This window comes from Zootoca vivipara, chromosome 3 (genome assembly GCF_963506605.1).
Source record: "Zootoca vivipara chromosome 3, rZooViv1.1, whole genome shotgun sequence".
Lineage (NCBI taxonomy): Eukaryota > Metazoa > Chordata > Lepidosauria > Squamata > Lacertidae > Zootoca > Zootoca vivipara.
Window position 1 is genome coordinate 61,084,184 of NC_083278.1, and position 23,475 is coordinate 61,107,658.

General features: G+C 41.6%; 1 protein-coding gene across 4 annotated transcripts in view; it reads left to right on the plus strand.

Annotated features, from left to right (window-relative positions):
* Nucleotides 1–2,023: 2,023 nt before the first annotated feature.
* The window catches only part of AIG1 (androgen induced 1), a 77,221-nt gene continuing 55,769 nt past the window's right edge, over nt 2,024–23,475 (plus strand). For 2 of the 4 annotated variants that reach the window (XM_035108844.2, XM_060272728.1), the window contains exons 1-2: nt 2,029–2,655; nt 21,363–21,518. In XM_035108844.2, coding sequence (XP_034964735.2) covers nt 2,320–2,655; nt 21,363–21,518 — 492 coding nt within the window. In that variant the 5' untranslated portion in view covers nt 2,029–2,319. Of the gene's footprint in view, nt 2,656–21,362; nt 21,519–23,475 lie in introns of all 4 variants that reach the window. The other 2 variants (XM_060272727.1, XM_035108845.2) reach the window with 2 other exon arrangements.

Genomic DNA, 23,475 nt, shown 5'->3' on the forward strand with positions numbered 1-23,475 from the left:
GGGGAGGGGTGGGGATGGGGAGGGGGGATCACTCAGAAGGGTGGTGGAAATGGGTGATTGACTGACTGATAGCTGTTGATGACCGCAAACGACTGCAAATGGTTTTGCATGAAAAAGCAAGGGTTGAGATGGCTGAAGATCGCTTATCATGTATAATGAGATAAAAATCCGATATCTCTGTTCAAACCAGGTCCCTCCATGGTTTTGAGCTTGGTGATAAGTTGCAATTATTGTGGGTGAGGAGTTGTTTAAGATCATCAGAGATCTACAGCCTCTCCTGGACAATGACAGCTCCCTTTCTCAAGCTCTGGGAGGAAGACCTTTCATTGCCTACAGACAGCCACCCAATCTTAAACAACTCCTCACCCACAATAATACAACCACCAGACTTAACATGGACACTGGTACCAGAGCCTGCAATAAACCCAGATGCCAACTTTGCTGCCACATACACCCAGACAACACCATTACTGGCCCCAACAACATCCAACATACCATCTCAGGACTATTTAATTGCTCATCTTCTAACATTATGTATGCCATCAAATGCCAACAGTGCCCTTCAGCTCTCTATATTGGACAAACAGGCCAAACCCTACGCCAAAGGATAAATGGACATAAATCTGACATCAGGAACCAGAAGACAGAAAAACCAGTAGGAGAACACTTCAATCTCCCAGGACATTCTATACAAGACCTCAAAGTAGCTGTCTTACTACAAAAGAATTTCAGAAATAGACTGGAAAGAGAAGTTGCTGAATTGCAACTTATCACCAAGCTCAAAACCATGGAGGGACCTGGTTTGAACAGAGATATCGGATTTTTATCTCATTATACATGATAAGCGATCTTCAGCCATCTCAACCCTTGCTTTTTCATGCAAAACCATTTGCAGTCGTTTGCGGTCATCAACAGCTATCAGTCAGTCAATCACCCATTTCCACCACCCTTCTGAGTGATCCCCCCTCCCCATCCCCACCCCTCCCCACCCCTTCTCTACATAAGTGCCTGGAAACTTCCATTTCACTGTATCCGAAGAAGTGTGCATGCACACGAAAGCTCATACCAAAATAAAAACTTAGTTGGTCTTTAAGGTGCTACTGAAGGAATTTTTTTTTATTTTACAACCAAGTGTATCTTTCTATTTGGTTGGTTTATAACATAATTAATTCCAGCGAACACTTATTTGTTATACAACTCTACTTTTCAAGTTCATATACCTGCTCAATATCCATTTTCCAAAGGAAGGGGAAATGCAAAATTCAGCAGAGTATGATATCCTCCTTTAAACATGGATAACATTCTCTATTGAAGCATCAACCCAGCATCAACCTCATTTTCAATGAGGCCAGGAAAAATTATTAAACACAACATGATGCAGTATCTTCGAAGACAGAGATGGAAATGAAACTTTGTGTGCATATTCAAGATAATATGTTAAATTTCATGTTCAAACCACAAACACGACTCATGACTGGATTTCAAAAGGGCCAGAACAAGCAAACCCTCTTGAAGTTGCTAATTTGCAGGGAAGGAAAATTAAAAATGAGTGTATTTAATTTCTTTTTTTCTTAGCCCAGGAAGCATTTGCAGGGCATTTTTTTTAAAAAAATCTCAAAATACTGGCATTTTACTTGCCACAAGAAAATATAGATTGGGGCGGGGGGGTCGGTAAGACATGAGGTTGTCAAACCACCGCACATCTAACATTGCCTCCCACGTCTAGCAAGCACTGTAGGCTTGAAAAAGAACCCGGAAGTCCTGGTTGGAAACCAATGGAATACGTAGTGCTCTCTTGGTTACAGAACAAGGAAAATGTAGAGTGACAAGCCAACGGCCTGGAGACGAAGCTTCCTGGTTCCTTTGGATGCTATCCCCCCCCCCCCGCCCTCACGAGAGGAAGCGAAAGCTATCAATCGGAACACTATGGCGGGGGGACGTAGGATTTTAGCGGAAAAACATTTAAGACGGAAAAGCAAAGACAAGAGCTCACACTTTTTATCACGCACTTCTCATTTCGTGTGGGAAACGTGTGTGTTTGTGCTTAATTTTCACATGACCTTGCAAGTGTGGGAGATATATACAGTATTGCAAGGTAGGCAGGAGCTTAGCCTGACCCTACAGACCACCGCGAAGACGGTTTGTCAAAGCACAAAGCACAAAACAAAATGTAGAGAGTTCTATTCGCGCGGCCTGTGGATTTCGCTTCTACGTTGCCCCTTCGCGGACCTATCCTGAAGTCAAAGGGGACCCTGTGCGCGGGATCGCAGCCCTTCGCAGCCTCCTCAGAGGCTCTCAGCAGGTTCTTCCTTTCTTTCTATGGGAAGTGGCCAGCTGGGCCGGCGGCGCGCGCTCCCCCTGCCTCCTGCTTTGGCGCGCGCGCCTCCCATCCGAAGGCTCCCTGCTCCCCGAGCGCGTCTCCGTTGCCTCTTTGCTCTATCTCTCCGACGGGCGGGTTCACTCGGGAGCTCCGGCCTCGCTTGTGTAAAAAAAGGGGCGGGGGGCCGCAGCAACATGGCGCTCGTGCCGTGCCAGGTGCTGCGCGGCGCCATCCTCCTCTCCTACTTCTCCATCCTGTGCAACTACAAGGCCATCGACATGCCCGCGCACCAGACCTACGGAGGCAGCTGGAAATTCCTGACGTTCATTAATTTGGTAAGTTGGCCGCCCGCGACGCCTTCCCCCCTGCGCGGGCGTGCGCACCTGGGAAGGGCGGCCGGACGCGCCCCTTCTCCTCCTTCGCCGCCGCCGAGCGACGGAGGGGGCGAGGCCCGCGCGGGGAGAAGCCCTGCTGGGCTCCTCGAGTGCCTGGCGCTCCCGTTGGCTTCCTTCCTGAGAGGAGACCTTGATTGGGGCGGGGCGAATGCCCCTTCGGTTCCCGGGGTTGCCTAACGGAGCCGGGGAAGGGGAGGAGCCCGGGAGGGAAGCTGCACTCATTCAAGCGGCGAGAAAAAAGAGGTGCCCCCCCCATCCTCTTTTATCTTTTGTCTTCTGTTGTCAGTTCACTAATCCCCGCAAACGGAACAGATCGCCAAAAAAGGAGGGAGGTTCTTCATATCATGGTCTGGTTTTCTGGGCATGTCAACATTGATCCAAGACATGCTTCCCAAGACAGCTCCCACTTCAGGAAGAAAGGATAAATTGCATCAACGGAGGATGTAGCTACGGTATAGTGGCAGGTCATGATTATAAAGCACCAGTATTAAAGGATTTATTCCCCTCGCCCCCCCAATAATAATAATAATAATCAGGGAGGAATAGTTCATCATATATTTCTTTCAAAATGGCCACACTCTTCATGTACGAAACTAGGGCACTGGTCTTCAACTGGTAGGTCGTGGCCTGATCCAAGGTGGGTCACAGTGGGAGAGCTTCTACGGTGCAGGGTAGATTAGAAAGGGGGCCCCAAATGCATGTTTGGGTTAACAGTGGTTCCTGGGTCTGAAAAAGGTGACGATCATGCGCTATGAGAAGGCTTGGGAACATGCTAATCTCCGTGTGTCCTTGGGCTACAACCCCCATCAGCCTATTAGCATGGTTGGCAGTTGGAGTTGCTGGATCATAGAGAGCATCTGGAGGGCCAGAGTTCCCCATCCGTGCACTAGAACAAGACATTTGTTCACCACCCCTACACTAAACACACAATTGTAACTGCTTCTTCCCGATATTATCACAAATGCCATTGCCATCACATACAGTAGCAGCAAGTCCCATTTTGCCTGCTGTTAGTGAAAAGCCCAGAAATTCCACACTCGGTCTGTGCAAAAGCAGTATCTTAGCAACATAGCAAGTTGCAGTGGTCTACCTAGCTCAGTTTTGTTGTTGATACTAACTGGCAGCGGTATTCTAGATTTTCAGGCTGGAGCCCTTTCCAGCTCCACCTAAAGTGACCCAGGATTGAACCTTGCACCTTTTGCATGCCTTAGGTACAGCCCTTCCCCCAGATAATCTGTTTTGCCTGTTATTGTTGTTTAGTCGTTTAGTCGTGTCCGACTCTTTGTGACCCCATGGACCATAGCACGCCAGGCACTCCTGTCTTGCACTGCCTCCCGCAGTTTGGTCAAACTCATGTTCGTAGTTTCGAGAACACTGTCCAACCATCCATGTTGGACCATCCTGTTTTGCCTACACAATACTTAATGGTGATTATAAGTTACTCATGGACCACAGAGTTCAAATTCTTAGGTCGCCCAGTGATGCTCCAATGTGCCTAGTTGCAGGCTGTCTAGCCACCTTGTGACATGACAGCAAAGTCAGTAGCATCAAGAGGGACCTTTACAATTTTGTACTGCAACATCAAATATGAAGAAAGGGAGTTCAGGAGATGGCTTCAACATGTTTTGTACAATTTGTCACTCTAACATACTATAATACATGTGCACCTCTGACGTCATATGAAATGGATGCAGATAACAGGCTGTGGATATATTAGTCATCAACATCCTATGGCCCTAGTAAAATTATCACACATGTTGCCATTGGTAATGAGTAACTTTCATAACAAAATCCCACCTTTAATTTTGTGGGTTTTTAAAAGCCCAAAATATGTACTGTCCAGTTTGGGGCTATAGGTTTCACATCTTTTACCCAAAGATCCATACTGTATTGAAATTTGGTGTAGAGTGGGGGAAATTGCTGAAAAGGTGCAGAACAGTAATAATGAGTAGCTTTCAATGAAAAGGTTTGTGGTATTCTTTACTCCCATTTGATTATTACATACTTTTTACAATTTTTTTTACACAAGATGTTATTTCAGTGAAATCTACTGATTACTTACAGCCATTATGACTAATAATTTTTACAACAATCATAGGCTATAAAAACGTAGCTTGTCCAATCCTTCAAGATGGTGGTGTTGTTGTTGTTTAGTCGTTTAGTCGTGTCCGACTCTTCGTGACCCCATGGACCAGAGCACGCTAGGCACTCCTGTCTTCCACTGCCGCCCACAGCTTGGTCAAACTCATGTTGGAAGCTTCGAGAACACTATCCAACCATCTCGTCCTCTGTTGTCCCCTTCTCCTAGTGCCCTCAATCTTTCCCAACATCAGGGTCTTTTCCAAGGATTCTTCTCTTCTCATGAGGTGGCCAAAGTATTGGAGCCTCAGCTTCACGATCTGGTTCACGATGCTACCAACCTCCTATTTTAAGGCCTACTTAATTGGAAGGAACAAATCTGAAAAATCCATATTTTTCCCTGAATGATTTCTGTATCTTTTTTTACCATGGACCACCAAAATATTTCAATCTTTCCATACTCTGAAAGATTCATCTCAACTGCAAAGTTAATCTGATACTGATAACTTTGATTGCTTTAAAGGTAGAAAGTGATTATTGTATGACTGAGTAATGCTGTACTCTTTTGTATCATGTCAATTGAACAATTAATCTTTTTAAAACTGAATTGTGAATTCTGCCAATACTTCATGAATTGATTTGAGTTGATGCTGCTGATGAATATTTGCACTGAGTTTTTCCTTTTATATATAGCCAACTTTTTGTCTTTTTTATTGGACATGATTGGTTTAATTGCAACCATTTCCCTATGTTAGCTTCTATTCACTGACAATGAAATTATAAGGCCTCTTTATTATAAGGCATATTTCCATTGTTTGCAGGAATTTAATCAGACCTTAAGATAGGACTGGTTTTCTTATTGATGGATTGTCTACCTTTTCTTAGCTTGTTTATTTTACTATTCTCCCAAGTATTAAAGTATGTCAAGTTACATGATTGGGGGGGGGGGTGGATTACTGCAGTTGAGAGCTGCTTTTTTCACTGAATTGTGCAGTGTTATTTTTGCAACACTGATGGGGCTGTTTAAAATAAAGAAATATTTAAATAAGTTTCTCTCACCATACTAGATGTAAAAAGTAGCCAAACTAACTGCTTGAAACTGCATTAGTTTTCACAATTTTCAAGGCTAGCACTGTTGCATTGGGTCACATTCCATTTATCTTCATGGCATCACAGAAAGTGCTTTATTTCTTAGGCTGGATTCATATGAACAAAAACAACAGTATTGGGAGTAGTTAGATCTGTCAGAATTGCATGACTTATTTCTAACTGTATACTTTTGCTTTATGTACAGTGATGCACAGCTCACATTCCTCTCAAAAGTAGGCTTATGTGCACCGAAGCTAGGTGAAGATAACTGGAGTTTCCTCTACTAGCTTTCTAGAAAGGAAGTGATCGTAGAACTCGTATTAATGATTAATCTATTCTGAGAGCTTTCTTACCCGGGGGTAACTTGGTCATTAATAGCATCCTGCAAACGGGTAATGCAAAGCTATTACACATTGGGAGCAGATGTATGTGTGTGGGGCGGGGGGAATAGCCATCTTTGTGGGCTCATTTTCTCTGCAGTAGATTATTTGAATCCTGCGATGGGTAGAGCAAGGCATATTGATTGTATATGGGCTCCCTTTTAAAGAGAAGAGTGATAAAGAGCACTGATATTGAGCAAATGAAGCCTTTTCAGCCATTCCTATTTACTGCTACTTGAATTTTTGCTTGATATGCAGCCTCTAAAATCATAGAAGTTATATTAGAAAAAAGCATTGGGAACCAAAGTGAACCTAACTGGTTTGGAAAGTATTCTAGTTTGCTTGACTGTGTTTTGAATTTCTGACTACCAGGCATAAAACTGTTTGGGTGTTTTTTAAAACAATACTTAGTGATAGCCGGATGACAATTCTGTTTAAGAAACAAATGTTTTCCATCCTATTAGTACCACTTCACAAGAGTATAATGTTGCATAAACAAATAATATTTATTATTTATTTTGGACACAACTTCAGTTTTGGGCACCACACTACACAACCTCAATCTTTGGCACCACACAGGCAGAATTTAGGTTCTTGATACATTTGAAGGCTACTGGCAATTTGTGATGAGCATGTCATTTAAAATAAAGGCTGACTTGCAGGCTGTAATGGGGCAGTAATCTCTCTCAGCATTAGACTTTGAGAAACTGCTTGTAGCTGTGGTAATGTTATATACCCTTCATGTCAGTTGTTTGTGTCTGAAAGTTTCCTATTGAGAAAAACACATGGTAAAATGTGTCTGGGTTTGCGGGGAAATGCGAAAAATAACTACATTTAGTCAAAAGTACTTTCTTGCTTTGTCTTTACACTGGTACCTCTGGTTACGAACTTAATTCGTTCTGGAGGTCTGTTCTTAATCAGAAATCATTCTTAACCTGAGGTACCACTTTAGCTAATGGAGACTCCCGCTGCTGCCACATCGCCGGCGCATGATTTCTGTTCTCATCCTGGGGCAAAGTTCTTAACCTGAGGTACTACCGGGTTAGTAGAGTCTGTAACCCGAAGTGTTTGTAACCCGAGGTACCACTGTATTTTGACTGATCCTATTGAAGTGCATTAACAACCTTTTTCTGTTATTCAGTTATTCTGTTATTTGTATGCCTCTTTTCCACAAAAGAACCATGCTCAAAGCGACTAGCCACAAAGAAAGAGGAATGCAACAGTACAAAAAAATCATAGTAATGTAGCAAGTCAATAACAAAGCAACAATTTCATAACCTAGCAAAATAACAATAGCAATTTCATAACCTAGCAAAACAATAGCAAATGTAATAACTTATTTTAAAAAAACCACATTCCAATACTATAAATATTAAAAGATTACACTTAAACAACATGCGGCATCCAATAGAAAAAAAATAACAAGGGAGCTTCACCCATATCTTAGAAACACCCCTCCTATGACGCTACTCAGAGTCCCTCTCTTGCAGCAGCTTCCTATAAGACTTCCAGGGGCAATGGGTGGTGTAGTTGGGAACACTTCTCCCATGGTGTTTATAATTGTTTGTGTAAGCCCATGACTTTTTCTGTCTGGTTGCATGTCTACTAATTTTTTCTTTAAGTTAAAATAATAGATTCTCAGCTGGATCAATTAATTAGCATTAATGGCACAAACGATGACCAAAAGTGCTACAACTAATCCGATTAGAACTGTGCCCTATCTATTTGGCCACATGCTTTCTCCTTTCATTGCAGACTAATCCTTACGTTATCTCATTTAAGTATTAAACTTCTCTCCCGCCTTTCCCGCATCCTACATCCAAGGAAGGTTGCAAAGTTGATGAAACGTCATTGGCTAAAACGTCATTGGCTAAAGCTGTTATAACTGACAAATCTGCTGTACAATTAGACTAATGCAGGCTTGGGTTGTTTCTGTTAGGTGTCAGAGACCCACAGGATGTAATGCAGAAGGACTCACAAACCCTTCTTTCTAACTACTACCAGGGTTGCTAAAGGGACTTGTGACACTTTCCACACACTGGTAGGAAACAAACTTCTGTGCAAGTATATCTGTTGTGCCTAAGCCTGCTTGCTGAGACTCCAGTCCTGTGCTTTTTTGCACCGTGAATCCAGGGAACAGTTCAGGTCCCTTGGTTTTAGGAAACGGTAGATCTGAACAATGCATATTTTAATTCTAAACTCTTCTCACACATCGGGTTTGCATTGCTCATCAAAAAACCAGTCCTACATTATTTGGCTTCATACTTCCATCCACAGCAGCACAGTTAAAAAAAATTTGACCATGGTATTTTGATTTCATCTGCAAAAGGGATTTACTAATTTTAACAACTCTTCTGGAAATTGTCTTTGAAAAGGAGTTGGTTGGTTTTGGCCAAATGCCTCGTCCAGCGTGGCAGGGGCATACTGTGTGTTTGCATGACTTGCGCAAACCTGGAAACACTTTGTTCCTCAGCATTATTTCCATCAAATTGCAAGTGGTATCTGCTTCCTAAAATGAGTTAGACCGCCCAGATGCTGCTTGAAAATATGCTGCTGTTGAAGTGTCTGGAAATTGGCTTTCTCTGAGTTTTCCTAGTCTCAATTTTAAACAAATCACCAGAATGCAGAATTTTGTTCAAGAGTTCTCAATGAGTGTTTTCAGATTGAAGGATTTTTTTACAGGGTGATTATAATGTAGTACTTGAATTAATTTTGTTTCCAGATAACTTATTGATCGTTTACCTTTGCACTGAAGCAAGACACATAATATCTAGTTTGGTAACTCCCATAGTCTTTGGCTGAGATGCTGCGCTATCACAGAGTGTCTTAATATTCCAAGTGCTGTAGGATGCTGGTGTTAACAACAGAATGTAAAATTTAAAAATCCTGCACAATGAATAACTTTCACTCAGAATATGGGAGGCTGTATCTTTGTTTCCGGGAGTCTTGCGTTGTTACTCACTGTATACTGTCTAGACAGTATCTGTCTAGTGGCAGCTCACCTCTGCATGCTTATATTTATTCCTGTCCCGTTGTCTACGCGCCTGTTAAGCATAGCAGTCTTTGTCCCTTTCCATGGTATGTGAGATGGTCTGGTTGCTTGGCATGCAAATGTATCTGAGATAAGACTGGAGAGTGATGTCATCCAGAACATAATGCCTCTCATCAACAGTGGGAAGCAGTGCTGCTTTATTTCCTATGGAGAAATGGTGTTTAGGGATGGGATGGCTCTTTTTCAGATGCAAGGTGTCAGATTACCCAACACTGACCATTAACCTCTGCTGCTTTTCAGCTTTGAGATCATACTTCTAGCTTCATTGGCAAATTGTTGTTTGGTAGAGAAAGTCTTATCTGACTTAAAGAACATGGGATTTAATTATAGAAAATACTCCACTTTCATGATTTTCATGTTAATGAACACTTTCTATCACTAATATTTTAGTGAAATTGTTCATTTGGTCAAATGCTCAACCAAACATTACTATTACAACCACTCTGTGGATTATTGGCTGGCTAACCCATTTTCATGACAATCCTATTCATGACCTTCTTCAGACAAGTGCCCCCTCATCTTACGAAAGAAATTTCTAAAAGCTCTTGTTGTTAATTACTGTACAATAATACTTTGCTCTTAGGGTTGCAGATAACAAACATTCTGTTTGTTTATTTACTGCTTAAAATGTAGCTGCAGCCTTGGTTGATACCATATCCTGGCTTGCAGAAAATAGAATAGTGGGATATTAAATACAGTACATTCTTTTCAACTTCTTCTTATTCCCTAATAGATTATATTGAAGCTTTTAAAAAGATACACAAAAATCAAATACCCAGTATCTTTTTATAATTCCAAAGATAAAAGATTAATCTAAATAAAAACCTAAACCAAAAAATGGAAAAGAAAAAAAGAGAGAGGAAGGTGGAGGAGGAAGGGAAAAGAAAAAAAGAACTTCTAATTCTTCTTATATATATATATATATATATATATATATATATATATATATATATGGTTCAAAACATTCACTCCAAGGTGACACCCATCTATTCCACTTTCTATAAACCAATATTTTCTCCTATCCTCCAACCCATATATCACAAGTTCATTTTCTTTTTCACACAAAAAGTCCATAAGGGGTTTCCAGTCTTTAGTAAATATCAACAATGATTTTTCTCCAATTAAACACATCAACTCTGTTATCTTGGCTAAATCCAGTAAGTTTTGCAACCATCCTCCATGGTAGGTAATGATGATTCCCCCCCCCCGCCACCACCCCATCTTTGTGCATGTAAAGGTCTCGCCGCTGTGATCATAGATTGAAATTCTTTTTTCAGCTTCCTAAAGCAGCAGCGACCAGGCATATTTGAGTAGGCTGTGTCTTTCTGTTGGCTGCAAGGGAGTCAGGTAGTTGGTGCACCCAGATGGAACCTTTGAAATATGTATGATAGTGGCAGCTGTGTGGGGGAAGGGTGGTTTGAAGTGTCCTGAAGAGGAGGGTTATTTATTGTGTAAGTGTCCTTTTACATAGTTATAAAGCTGAACAGAGAGAATTAGGGAGCACTCACTTTCTAGCCTTTACTTATTTAATAAGATCCTTGAATGGGTGCCTCTCCCACCTACTCACTTCTTTCAGCAGTGCTATGCAAATTTGTGTGGTAGAGACCTCATTGTGTGGTAGAGACCTCATTGTGTGGTAGAGAACCCCTCTCAGTTCCATCCTGCCTTGCTGTGACAGACAGGGCTTTAAAAGAGCGCTACCAAAGTCTGGGACTGGAAGTACCGGTAGACAAGCCCACTTCTTCCTGATTTCTCCATCTATCCTTCCTTCTTATTCTTGGGGGTGTCTGTTGCAGCAGAAGGTGGGGTGAGGGGAAGAGGGCTGAGAGGCAAAAAAACAGTTTAACATTGTAGGGGATTGCAGTATTCCCTGCCTACGCAGAGGCATTGAGCCTAGCCCTCTTGATTGATTCCTCAGTGACCAAGTCAGAGACTTGCTGAAGCAGCTGCAGGTGGAGAGGATACTCATGGATGCTTTTGGAGTAAAAAAAAAAAACCCACCACTGACTCCCCCTATGGCCTGCACTCACCCTGACGCTTAGAGATTAGACCAAGGCCAGAGACCCCAATTCCAGAGCAGCAATAGTGAGGCAGGCCCATTCAACCAGACTGGATTGATAAGCCAAGTTCATCTCTGCTGGGGGTAAGCATGGTTGCCCTGGAAAGAAGAGGCCAGAATAAAAACTTAGTAGAATTCCACCCATAGTTTTGTGGTGCCTAGGAGCCTGTGTCTGTTGTCTGAAGGTTTAGAATCTAGCAGAGGGTCTAGATGGCTTAGCCTTTAGTACAGTATAGGAGATCCTGTATATATTTCATTACTTGTTTTGTAATTCACTTCTCCCCATAGTCGGTGGAGTAAGGGGGGCTGTGCACAGGCCTGGGGACAATCCTAAAGTCAGGTGTGTGGAATGTTGACTTTTTTCCCCCAGAGTCCCCAAGTGCCCTTAGAACAGTTTGTACCTGGCAGGATGGGGTGTAAATGTAGAGAAAGCCATATGCAAGCGATAACCCTAATAGTAAACATTGTTTTCAAAGGCTCTTTGAAGTCATCTGCTTCATTCATTCTTTAGGAACAAACACAAGGGAGAGCAATAGTGATGTTTGTAGTTAGCCTGCTTCTGGTAAAAACCAATGTTTTCAATTGTCTTTATAGCATCTTCTCCATAGGACACTATGTCAAGAGGGCCCAAGCTACTTGTTACCATCTATTTCTTGAACTCTAGCTAATTAAATAAATATATCAAAGTTTTACTTCCCGGAGGCATGTAAAGAATTGATCAAAGACTGTGAGCTATCAAGAGCAAATTTTAAAAGCGTTTGTTTCTTTGCTGTGCAAGAACAACCTCTCTAGAGCACTTCAAAGAGAATATGTTGCTGGAGATGGTGTTCGAAAAAATTACTGTCTTAATTAGTGGTAAACAGTCAGAGCAAAATGATACTTTTTAGAGGTATAATAGTGTTTATTCACCATAGCCCAAAGTACTTTGAGGATTTTAAGATAATTTATTGTTCCCCAAGTTCTTCAGAATAATAAGAGTTTGAAAATTTGGCTTCCTCTTGGTTTCTGAAGTTACTTTGATCCTGTATCTCAGACATCAAAGTGCTCCCTCCCCAGCTCTGTTGCTAGTTGGTTTCTTTGTTTTCCCACTTGGGGCTTGCTTAAGTTTATGTTATTTATTTACTTTGGGTAGTGCAAACGTGGCTGCTTTGTTTTAGTAATATCTTATATGTGTATTTAAAGCTGGAAGTGGATGATCTAATGTTTGGGTCACGTAGTGAGGGAGAAGTGCAGAAAGAAACGGAGCCTGCAAGCTGGAGTGAGGGGATGGGACATGAACAAATGGAATACCTGAGGGGAGAGAGATTATTAAAGGAAGCATTCCAGAAAGGCCAATGAAGTGAGGAAGAGAACACGGAGCAGTTGCCTGCACTGATGGTGACTGAGAGGGAGGGGAATCCCATGCCTTCACCTACTGGCCAACTTTTGCTAGAATGCAGCTGAGGAAGGGGCTATCTTCTGTAGCAATATATCATGATCCATACCAGCCACATGTTTGAACGCAGTTTGTGTAGTAGAATGCAGATAGGTTCTCTTTTGCAGTCACCAAACTCTTGACAGTTTTATCTTCTGAGGGAAAGTCTCGAAAGCCACCTTCATTTTTAAAGGCACAATTACATCTTGATCCTATGCAGAGTTAGGCACACCTAAGCCCTTTGGTTTCACTGTGCTTTCGTGCACTTAACATTGTGTAGGACTAGGCTGTAAGAGTAGCATGCTACTGAAAAGGAACCATGGGCCATACTATGCATAACCATACTATATAACTATTGTTGTTGTTTAGTCGTTTCCGACTCTTCGTGACCCCATGGACCAGAGCACGCCAGGCACCCCTGTCTTCCACTGCCTCCCGCAGTTTGGTCAAACTCATAACTATATAACCATACTATGCATAGCCTACCCATTTTTATTTTTATTTTGTCAGGTGTGAATGCAGTTGCCCTCAATTTTTCTTCTAGCAAGAAAAGCAGGCTATGTGTGTGCATTCTCACTCACTTTCTCTTCCTGTTCTTTTAAAAGCCTGGCTTATATGTTCCATTGTTTACTTCTCTGGAAATCTGAACTCATAGTATGACCCATGGATGGTGTAGTCAGTCTATCATCTTCTATTTTTTTATTTCCAGGATATCCTAGAAAGTGTGCCCCCCCACCTCATGCCAGTACCCCTTCTGGAATGGTGTTTGTATCTTCATCTAGTTATCTGAAACTATTTGTAGGCACTTGAGTGGGGAACATCTGCATTCTGCTCTTGGTATGTTGTTTTCTGTGTTGATCGTAAGGGCAGGGGGTAGGCTTTTGGTACTGCTTCAAAGCAGGGAGATGAACTAGCTTGCTTTCCAATTCTGTACCAGCATTCATGTGTTCAAAACCCAAGAAGTCTTCATAGCACGGAGAAGCCATTTAGAATGCAATGACAATATTCCCTTGTTTGCTACTCCCACCTATAAAGTGCAGCCACATTATGCTATCTCACACCCATGAGAACCTTTACTAGCCTCAATCCATGACATTTTAAAGCACTCCTAAAATGCCATCAGGAATAGTTTATAGTATTTATTTTAAAATCACATAAATACAGTGGTACCTCGGGTTAAGAACTTTATTCGTTCCGGAGGTCCGTTCTTAACCTGAAACTGTTCTTAACCTGAGGTACCACTTTAGCTAATGGGGCCTCCCGCTGCTGCCGCGCTGCCATCACGTGATTTCCGTTCTCATCCTGAGGTAAAGTTATCAACCCGAGGTACTACTTACAGGTTACCTGAAGTGTCTGTAATCCGAGGTGTCTGTAACCCAAGGTACCACTATACAAGGTACCATATTGATGCTGGGCAACAGTCCTAACAGGAAATGTTTTTAATTTCACCTTATTTAAACAAGTATTATAAGAAGCCATTTTGTTTTGGATTAAGTGTGCAATCTACTCTGCATGTTAGAGGAAGTTCACATACATAATTTCTCTGCTATGTATTAGGGAAAGATTTCACTAAGCTGATCTTAAATCAAGCTCACCCCCTCCCTCCAATTGAGCAAGCAATTTATTCATAAAAAGTTAGGGGCTTTCCTCCCACTGGAAACCTTATCCTTAAGCCCAGTTTAGTACAGACAGCTGCAATGCATGTCTCTTCCCCCCTACTTAACTAGCAGTCCCAAATGTTACCTAGTCTGTTACATGGCCTTTCCCACTGTTTGTTGATTCTTGGCATACTTCCCAGGATATATCACTGATCACATTTGTAGCATTGCATGTAATATTAATATTTAAGTAAAAATAATGGCGTAGCCTGCAATGCTGAGTAGGAGCCAAACAAAACTGAGCTTTAGAAAAGAAAATGTAAAAGATGTAATCTAATAAAAAAAGTATTCCATATAAACATATTTGCTGAATGGATGATATAGATTTAATGAAATTATCCGGCCTTGTAAACAGGATATGGAAAGCAATAAAGACAGATTTTGTATGTACAGCTAAACTGAAGGGAGGAAGGAGGGGAATAGCAATTATTAGAAAATGACTTTGGCTAGAGGTTTTCTATTTTTAAATATATATATATTAAAAATGATGTTCCTTTAAACATTTACCTATGAAGGTAGATGTATGGCCATGTTCACATGTGACAATAAGCCAAGAATGTTTGGTTTAATAAACTATACTGTGAACATAGTCCAATCACTTCCATTTCACTCCTTCCTTGACACCCAGCAGCTGCATGTGGAGGAGCGGAGACACGAACCCGGTTCCCCAGATTAGGAGTCTACCGCTCTTAACCACTACACCACACTGGCTCTCGACTGGGAATGGGTGATTGGCTGATAGAAGTGGTAAACCTGTTGATGACTGCTAACGACTGTTAATGACTGCAATTGGTCTTGTAGGAAAAAGCAAGGGGTGAGGTGCTAAAGAAAGCTTTATCATGTATAATGAGATAAGAATCCAATGTCCTTATTCAAACCAGGTCTCTCCATGGTTTTAAGCTTGGTAATGAGTTGCAATTCAGCAACTTCTCTTTCCAATCTGTTTCTGAAATTTTTCTGTAATAAAACAGCTACTTTGAGATCTTGTATAGCAGGCATGTCCAACAGGTAGATCGTGATCTACCAGTAGATCACTGGACGTCTGCAGTAGGTCACTGGTAGATCATTGGCTCCCTCCAAAGAAGTTGAACAACTGTGGGTCTCCTAAAAAAGCTCAACATTTTACCTTCTCCATGAAAAAACTCAACAACTTTGACCTGAACCCCCAAAAAGAGGGTAGTTCACTGCCAGTTTTTAACTCTGTGAGTAGATCGCAGTATCTTGGGAGTTGGCCACCCCTGTTGTATAGCATGTCCTGGGAGACTGAAGTGTTCTCCTATTGGTGTGCATGCACACTAAAGCTCATGCCTATGACAAACTTAGTTGGTCTCTAAGGTGCTACTGGAAGGATTTTTTAAAATTTTGTTTTGACTACGTCAGACCAACACGGCTACTTACCTGTATGAAGTATCATATTAAGTAAAGCATTGTGGGTTGTATTCAGTAAGCCTTTATTCAGAATAGATCCATTGAAATTTATGGCCATGACTAACTTAGGCCAATTAATTCCAGTGGCTCTACTCTGAATAAAGTAGATGTCAATATGAATTCGCCATAGCCTTCCCCTAAGATGCCAGTTTCGGTGCCCAACTGGCCTGACCAGAAGTACTGGGCCGAGTTATGTGAAGTGCTGCTGGGATGACTGTCATCACACAGTTCCCCCTGGGTTCAGTTGCAGTCTCTCTCTTCCAGCCAAGCCAATACATGGGCCTGGCAGCTGAAAGCTTGGTGGATAAGGCCCTCACTGCATTCTCAAGTTTTCGACTGTCTGTGGTGGCAAAACAGCAGCCTGGCTGGAAATGCTACGCGTAGACACTCAAGGCTATGTTGAATTTGAAACAAAAAAAGAGTTACCAAAAACACGTGTTTAAAAACAAGATTGAAGGACTGTCTTCCTCAGTTGCTGACAGGCAAAACAACACAGTCTTTTCCCTTTGTTCCAAATTTCAATAAATGTTAACTTTGGTTTAGTAGGTTCCTCCCTACTTCTTGAATTATGCTCATAGTTAATGTCAGTGATAGATGATGGGGTGGGGCAGCTGTGCTCATCTAACCTCCAGTCACCCATGTTTGCTGCTGTATACTGAGATGGAGATGAGGGAGAAGCAAGAGGACAGCAAGGCTGGCACAGTGCAAACACATTGGCGGAGCCAGTCTAGCGCATCCGCTCTGCCAGCATCAACACCAGTTCACTCCTCACCCTCTCTGTCCTGGTATATAGCAGGGATGTAGACAGCTGGAGGTAAGGTGAGCACCTCCTCCCCACTCTTCACTGATGATTAATGTGCATGATGGGGAAACATTGCTTGCTGGGGACTAGAACAACCCATTGGTGACCTGAAGCAAATGAGAAGGGAAAGAAGCTTTCACCTGGCATAGATATATAAACATTGAACAGCTTAGTGTCAGAACAATGTCTTAGTCCCTCGTGATTTATCTGAACTTAATACACTGGATTCTATAGGATTAGGTGACTGTTGTCCATTTAATGCCAGTCTAAACTTTATAAGCAGCGAGATGGAAATAAACCTGCTGAGGAACTAACTGGTTTGATCTCAAGGACAGTGGCCCAGTCAATCACACTTCCAGTAGTAAAAGAGATAAGTCGTCTGACTTAATGTTTCCTTATTTGATAGTATCTTCAGCCACATTTTCTGCTTAAGCTTAATGTGTGTTCACCTCACTACACCATGTCAAAGGATTGACAAATGACTACAAGAAGTACACAGAGGTGACAGGAAAAGTCATAACAGATAATCTGGGGAAATAAATCATATTCTGCTTGCTTCAAAGGAAAAACACACTTGTGGATCTGGCAGACTTGCAAGGTGAAGGTTATGTGACCTGGCAGGTTTTCAAGCAATTTGTTTTGCGTGCTGAAAGATTTAAATGCTTTTGCTACCATTTCCAGCTGCTGCCTTTTTGAGCTGATAGTATATCCTTCCATTCAAATCATCCTTCTGGGAGAAATGTTTCTGGGTATTAATGATCTCCAGAATGCCTAAAGATCTGGATCAGGTAGCTATGTACCATCATGGTTGTTTAATTATAGGCATCCATCTATATCTATTAATTAAAAGGGTCTGCTCTGACTATAATGTTGAGGAATTCACCTGAATCTTTGTTTGTTTTACACACATTCAAACCCATTTTATCATTATATTACAAGGAATATAAATGGTCCGGTTAATGTCCTGCCATTGTGCACATTCACCAGGCCTTGTGGAGAATGTGCACATAATCCTTCTATGAACAGGGAATTGTGCACATTTCCCTGCCTTGTCTACCACAAGGTTTGTCTGCAAACCTAAGAGGAAGACACCTGATTGTTCAAGGGTCAGTTTTCCCTAACCTGATACCCTGGTACTGACTCCCATCAGTATCAGCCAGAATGGACAATGATCAAGAATGAGAGAAGTTGTAGTCCAAACTATCTGGTGGGCACCAGATTGGGGGAAGCTTGATAGTCATTTCAAACAAACTTTAGCAAGTAAAAGGTTTGATAGAAAAATTATGTTGTTGCCATTGTTGCCGTTATCCATAGCAACATCAGTATTTAATGTTATTACATATTCACCACATTACTGTACCTTATTCAGCATAAGGTTCCAGGGTGGGTTGCAACAATTTAAAAGACAGTATTAAAAACAGTTTGAGACAGACACAAGAATAGGGTGGGTCCTATAGATGTCAAAGGTCAGGTCAAAAAGATGCATTTTCAGCATACTACGGGAACAACATGATGAAGATGCCAGTCACGGTTCCATGGGGAGGGAATTCCACAACCTAGGAACTCCACAAAGAATGCCCTCCTCCAGGTCACACACACACACACACACCCTATGAGCCTATAGGGTGGAGAAACTACCAAGAGGGACCCCCTTTGCCGATCAACAGGCTCTATGTCTTTCAGATATTTGGGCGGTCTTCACATTTGTATTTATGCCCATGCTACTTCATGCAGCTGTCTATAGGACTGAAGTACGCATCCACTGACACCCTAGAGGTGTCTTCCATGTTGTTTTTATGTACTGGCTTTCTTAACCCACATGTGAGGAAGTGGTTTGGAAATGTCTGGTGATTCGTAGTCTTAACGACATGTGGTTGTAAAGACACATTTATCACGAGACGCTGTGAAATGTTTGACAAAGATTTTCCCCCAAATGGCTCATCAGATGTGTCTCTTATACTTGTGTCTCACTATTGAAATGCTACAGGGACACTATCTCCATCCATGTCCTGTCGACTTAGCTGCATGCATTTGGGGACATAAGTAGTGAAGTGGCCCACATACTCAGCTTAGCTGAATGGAGGCATGAGTGGCTGGCTCCCCTCTGTGACCTTGTTTAAACGCCACTGCTGATGAAAACAGGCTTAGTTTATGATTGATTAGGAAATGTACAACTTCTATCCCCTTAGAAAATGGGTGTGTGATTTTATTTGAAGCTGTTATTTGAAACAGTTCTTTTTTTACAGCTTGCGGGGGGGGGGGGGGATAAAAGTCTCAGTTACAAAAATAAAAAAGCCCATTAGGTCATATCTCAAAATATTGCCAGTGCAGTATTGTCCCCCAACACACATTATGGAATGCCTTGTCCCACTTAACATTGAAAAGGATGTCAAGATGCTTTCCACCATTGCCTTTGGGAGACGGTTCTATGTTGTCATCAATTTCATAGCTAATAAGTATTTCCTTGGGATATGCCTACATTTTCTTATTCCCATATCCATAAGATTGTGTTTAGCAATAATTCAAATTAGAAACAAATTTGTGTTCTAAAGTATCTGACCCATTCCTATTCATGAGGTTTCTGTGGTCTGTTATATGCAGAAGAGTGATTGTTAGCTTTCGGAAGTGCACAAGATTTTACATCTTAGTAGACTTGCTTCTGAGAAGACATGGTTAGGATTGTGCCATATGTTCTATTCGGTTCAGTGAAATCTACTCCTAGGTAAGGAGGGCTAGGATTAGAGCCTTTGATTCCTATTCACAGGTGGACAGAATGTAGGTAGCCATTTAGTGTGAGGCTTAATCGATTCACAGGTTTTGGTAATCTAGCTAGCCTTGATTATACCTTGAAAAATATTGGTCTCTTAACGTGGTCACATCTTTGAGATGGTCTTCATCATCATTGCAGCAAGGTGTTGTTTATTTTAGGGTCTTCCTGCAAATTGTGTTGCTGTTCTTCACATTGCTCTGCTTCTGAAGGCCAGTTGGTCAGGCACAGGAATATAATTCTAAGCAGGTAATACTGGAAAGAATCAGTTTGATTCTTGCAGCTTGCATGCAGAAGAAATGCTGCATTACAGCTTGCTGTAAAACATTTAATAATAGCAATAATATTTTTGAAATATATAAAAAATAAAAAAAATGTTCAGTAGCACCTTAGAGACCATCTAAGTTTGTTCTTGGTATAAGCTTTCGGGTGCATGCACACTTATTCAGATACACAGATAATATTTTATTATTATTTATACCCCACCCATCCGCCTGGGTTTCCCCAGCCACTCTAGGCAGTTTACAGTGCATATAAAAACATCGTAAAACGTCAAACATTTAAAACTTCCTGACACAGGGCTGCCTTCAACCATTATTCAGACAAGAACACATGTTTATATGATTGGGGACCTGCTAGCTCAACTACTGGTTAGATTACAGGAAGCATAGGATTTCATTTCTGCAGATAAAAATGGGCAACCTGTTGGAAGCTGGATCCATGTCCATCCTTTATTGGAAAGCCAGTCAAGAAAATCTGGCAATACAGTTGTTAGCTTTATTAGTACCTCGCATCAGTTGGCTAGTTATCAGTTGGCCATAAATCTCTAATATTCCAGACCCTCACCAGGATGAGATTACTGTCTAGTCTTCAGCCCACACATTTTGGGAAAAGCAGCCAAAAAACTTTTTTGTCCTAAGCATGTTAGCAGATTCTTTGAATTCTTGCTGAATTCTGATCAGGCTATCAAAGGCTCAACTTCATAATATAATCTAGGGTAAAGTGTTAATCATAACAAATTATGTGGGCCACACTTGAGCAGTGCCATTTCTTAAGTGTTTCAGGTGTTGACAGGGAAGCTCCAAAGGTTGAAGATAGCTGCTACCCATTCTCCTTTATTCAAATTTCATCTGGCGATGAATAGAGTTGAGGAGCTGGGAAACACTTGGGCCTTTGAAGCAGGCACTTTTATAGTGAAAAGCAGGACTTTTGCTGTGGACAAAGCTACCACTGCTGTGCTTTAGCACCACCTCTGCAGATGGCCAGATTGTGGCATTGCAGGGGTCAGATAAGCAGATCAGCAGAAGTTTGGTGACAGGGGACCAACAGAGTCCTACCAGGTCTTATAAAGCTGCTAACTCTGGCTTAGCTCTTCATTCTGAAGAACATAGCACCAATGGAGATCTAGACCACAGGCCCTGACACCCTTGGGTCCCTTTGCAAACAGGATAGTCATGTTCATCCACTAGCCCTACTTCTGTCCTGAATTCTCAGGCCCCCACCCTTTTAACTCTCTCTGCGTCACGTTCTAAAATTCCTTTGTGATGGCCTCTTTTCTGCTTCCTCATTTCCATATTAGTGGTTTTTCTGATGTGCCTGATTACTGCCACACACCCTTTCGTTGGCTTCCTATGTGAGAAGATTCCTCACACAAGGGTAACCTCTGGTATTTTCGATGTATGGTATATCTTAGAAAATGGCTTAACAAAATCGCTACTGTAAAAACAACTGCATTGGTCTTATTTACAGTAGAGATGGTGTATATTGGCACTCTAATATTTTAATCCACAACCAGAATGGAAACTTTGGAGGTCCTAGCCTGGCTGCCGCAACATCATTATGAAACTATTGGAATTTGTGTTACATTGTACATCCTTCAAGATATACAGTATATATATCTTTAATTTTTTTTAATGCAGGTTATTCAAGCAGTCTTTTTCGGGATCTGCGTATTGACAGACCTTTCCAGCCTCCTTACTAAAGGAAATGACAGCCAAGAGCAAGAAAGACAACTAAGAAAACTCATTTCCCTCCGTGATTGGATGATGGCTGTCTTAGCTTTCCCTATTGGAGTTGTAAGTACATGCAAAGTAATTAACTTCCAGTTTGAGACATGTAGCCCCCACATAGCTCATACCGGTAGTATACAATTGACTAGCAACTTGCTAACGTTTAACTTGCACGAAGTCTCACATGGACTCTGGGAGGCTCCTGCGAGATCTTGTGGGAGCCTCCCAGAGCCCAGTAAACAACGCAGAGAGCTTAAAGGTGCTCCACCTTGCATGGCCCACTTGGTGCACTGGCTTCAGAAAGGTGGGGGTGCTGCTGCTGGGGGGGATCCCTGGATTGTTCTGACTACACAATTTCATCTTTCTCTGTGTGTTGTTTATTCTTTATAGCCTATTAAACATGCCTCGAAGGACCACTTTATGTAGCTCGCAACAGAGTATTAAAAACAGTTAAAAACAATAAAATCAACCACAAGTTTGAACACACGCACATCACAGAAAGCAGTGTTTTCAAAGGTAGCCACACATAAAGCATTTTGTAGTGTTTTAGATTTACGAAGAAATGCCTCATAGAGGTCAGTAACCACCCTGAAGGAGCAGGCATAGATAGCGATTCTGGCAGAGTTCTCGCCAACCAGTTTCAGAGAAAAACTTCACGAGTTTATAAAGCCTGCCTCAAAAGGTGAGCTTTTAAAGCTCCAAATTCCCGGATTAATCAAACCTCCTACGTTCAATATCTCTGTCCTGTCTGGATTGAGTTTTGGTACATTCGCTCTCATCTAGTTCATCCCCGATTATAGACATTAATTCAAAGTTTTCTCTACTTCTCACTGTGGTGAAAAGAAGAAATAGAGCCACGAGCTATTTGCACACTGATGGCATTAATCTTAAGTCTTTGCACAGCTTCTTCCAGCAGTTCCATGAGGGTGTTAAAAAGTGACTCTGGATGGAGAAGATAGAATCTTAGAGCACTCTGTAGGACTGCTCCCATTCCAACAGTCCCTTGTCTTCTTAAGCAATGACAGAACCTATACATTTCTCTGTTATTTCTATTCTTAATTCATACAGCAGTAATGTGTAAAGCAGAAAATTCCACAATTTATTAAATTCAAATACTGTGTGCAATAGTGGCTTCCATATTGTTCTTATTTTTAGAAGCCCTAAGTGTGCCAGTGCGTAGTAAAGAATGGAAACCATCATTTAGTTGTTTCTCATTTTTATGTTTTTGGTCGTTTCACCTTATTTTCAGTTCCTACCAATATACTTCAGTTAGTTTTTCTTTTATTCATAGCAATACAGCATCATAACAGATGGTGTTAAAAATGAGGTAAATCAGAAATGTAAGGGGGGAAACAACCCAATGCATTGGGTAATCAAACTTGCACTCTTATACATGATCACTGAAATTATAGCAGCCTAAATAAGAGAGAGGCTCTACAAAAGTGTAGGAAAAGGTCCAGAAAATGGCAGCCAAAATGATCAGTGGAATGGAGCAACTCCCCTATGAGGAAAGGTCACAGCATTTGAGCTTAGAGTAAGAGGTGATACAATAGAAGTTTATAAAATTATACATGGGAAAAGTGGATAGAGAAAAGCTTTTCTCCCTCGTTACACTAGAACTCAGGCTGAATGCTGAAAGATTCAGGACAGGTAAAATAAAGTACTTGATGCAACACATGGGTTTGGTTCTCACTCCCACAGGAGGCAATGATGGCCACTAACTTGGATGGCTTTCATAGAGGATTACACAGATTTTGGTGGCGTAGCTATGCTCTGGCTCCATGGAGGCAGGAGTGCTTCTGAATACCAGTGGCTGGAGATTGCAGGAGGGCAGAGTGCTCTTCTGATAGGTCCTTGCTTGTAGGTTTCTCGCAGGCATCTGGTTGGCCACTGTGAGAACAGGATGCTGGATGGGCCATTCCACATGACTGCTATTATGTTCTTTAAAAACAACAATACTGAATTTTGTTCTTTCTAAGGATACTTTTTAAAAAGATCAACATTTATAGAATGACAAATTGCA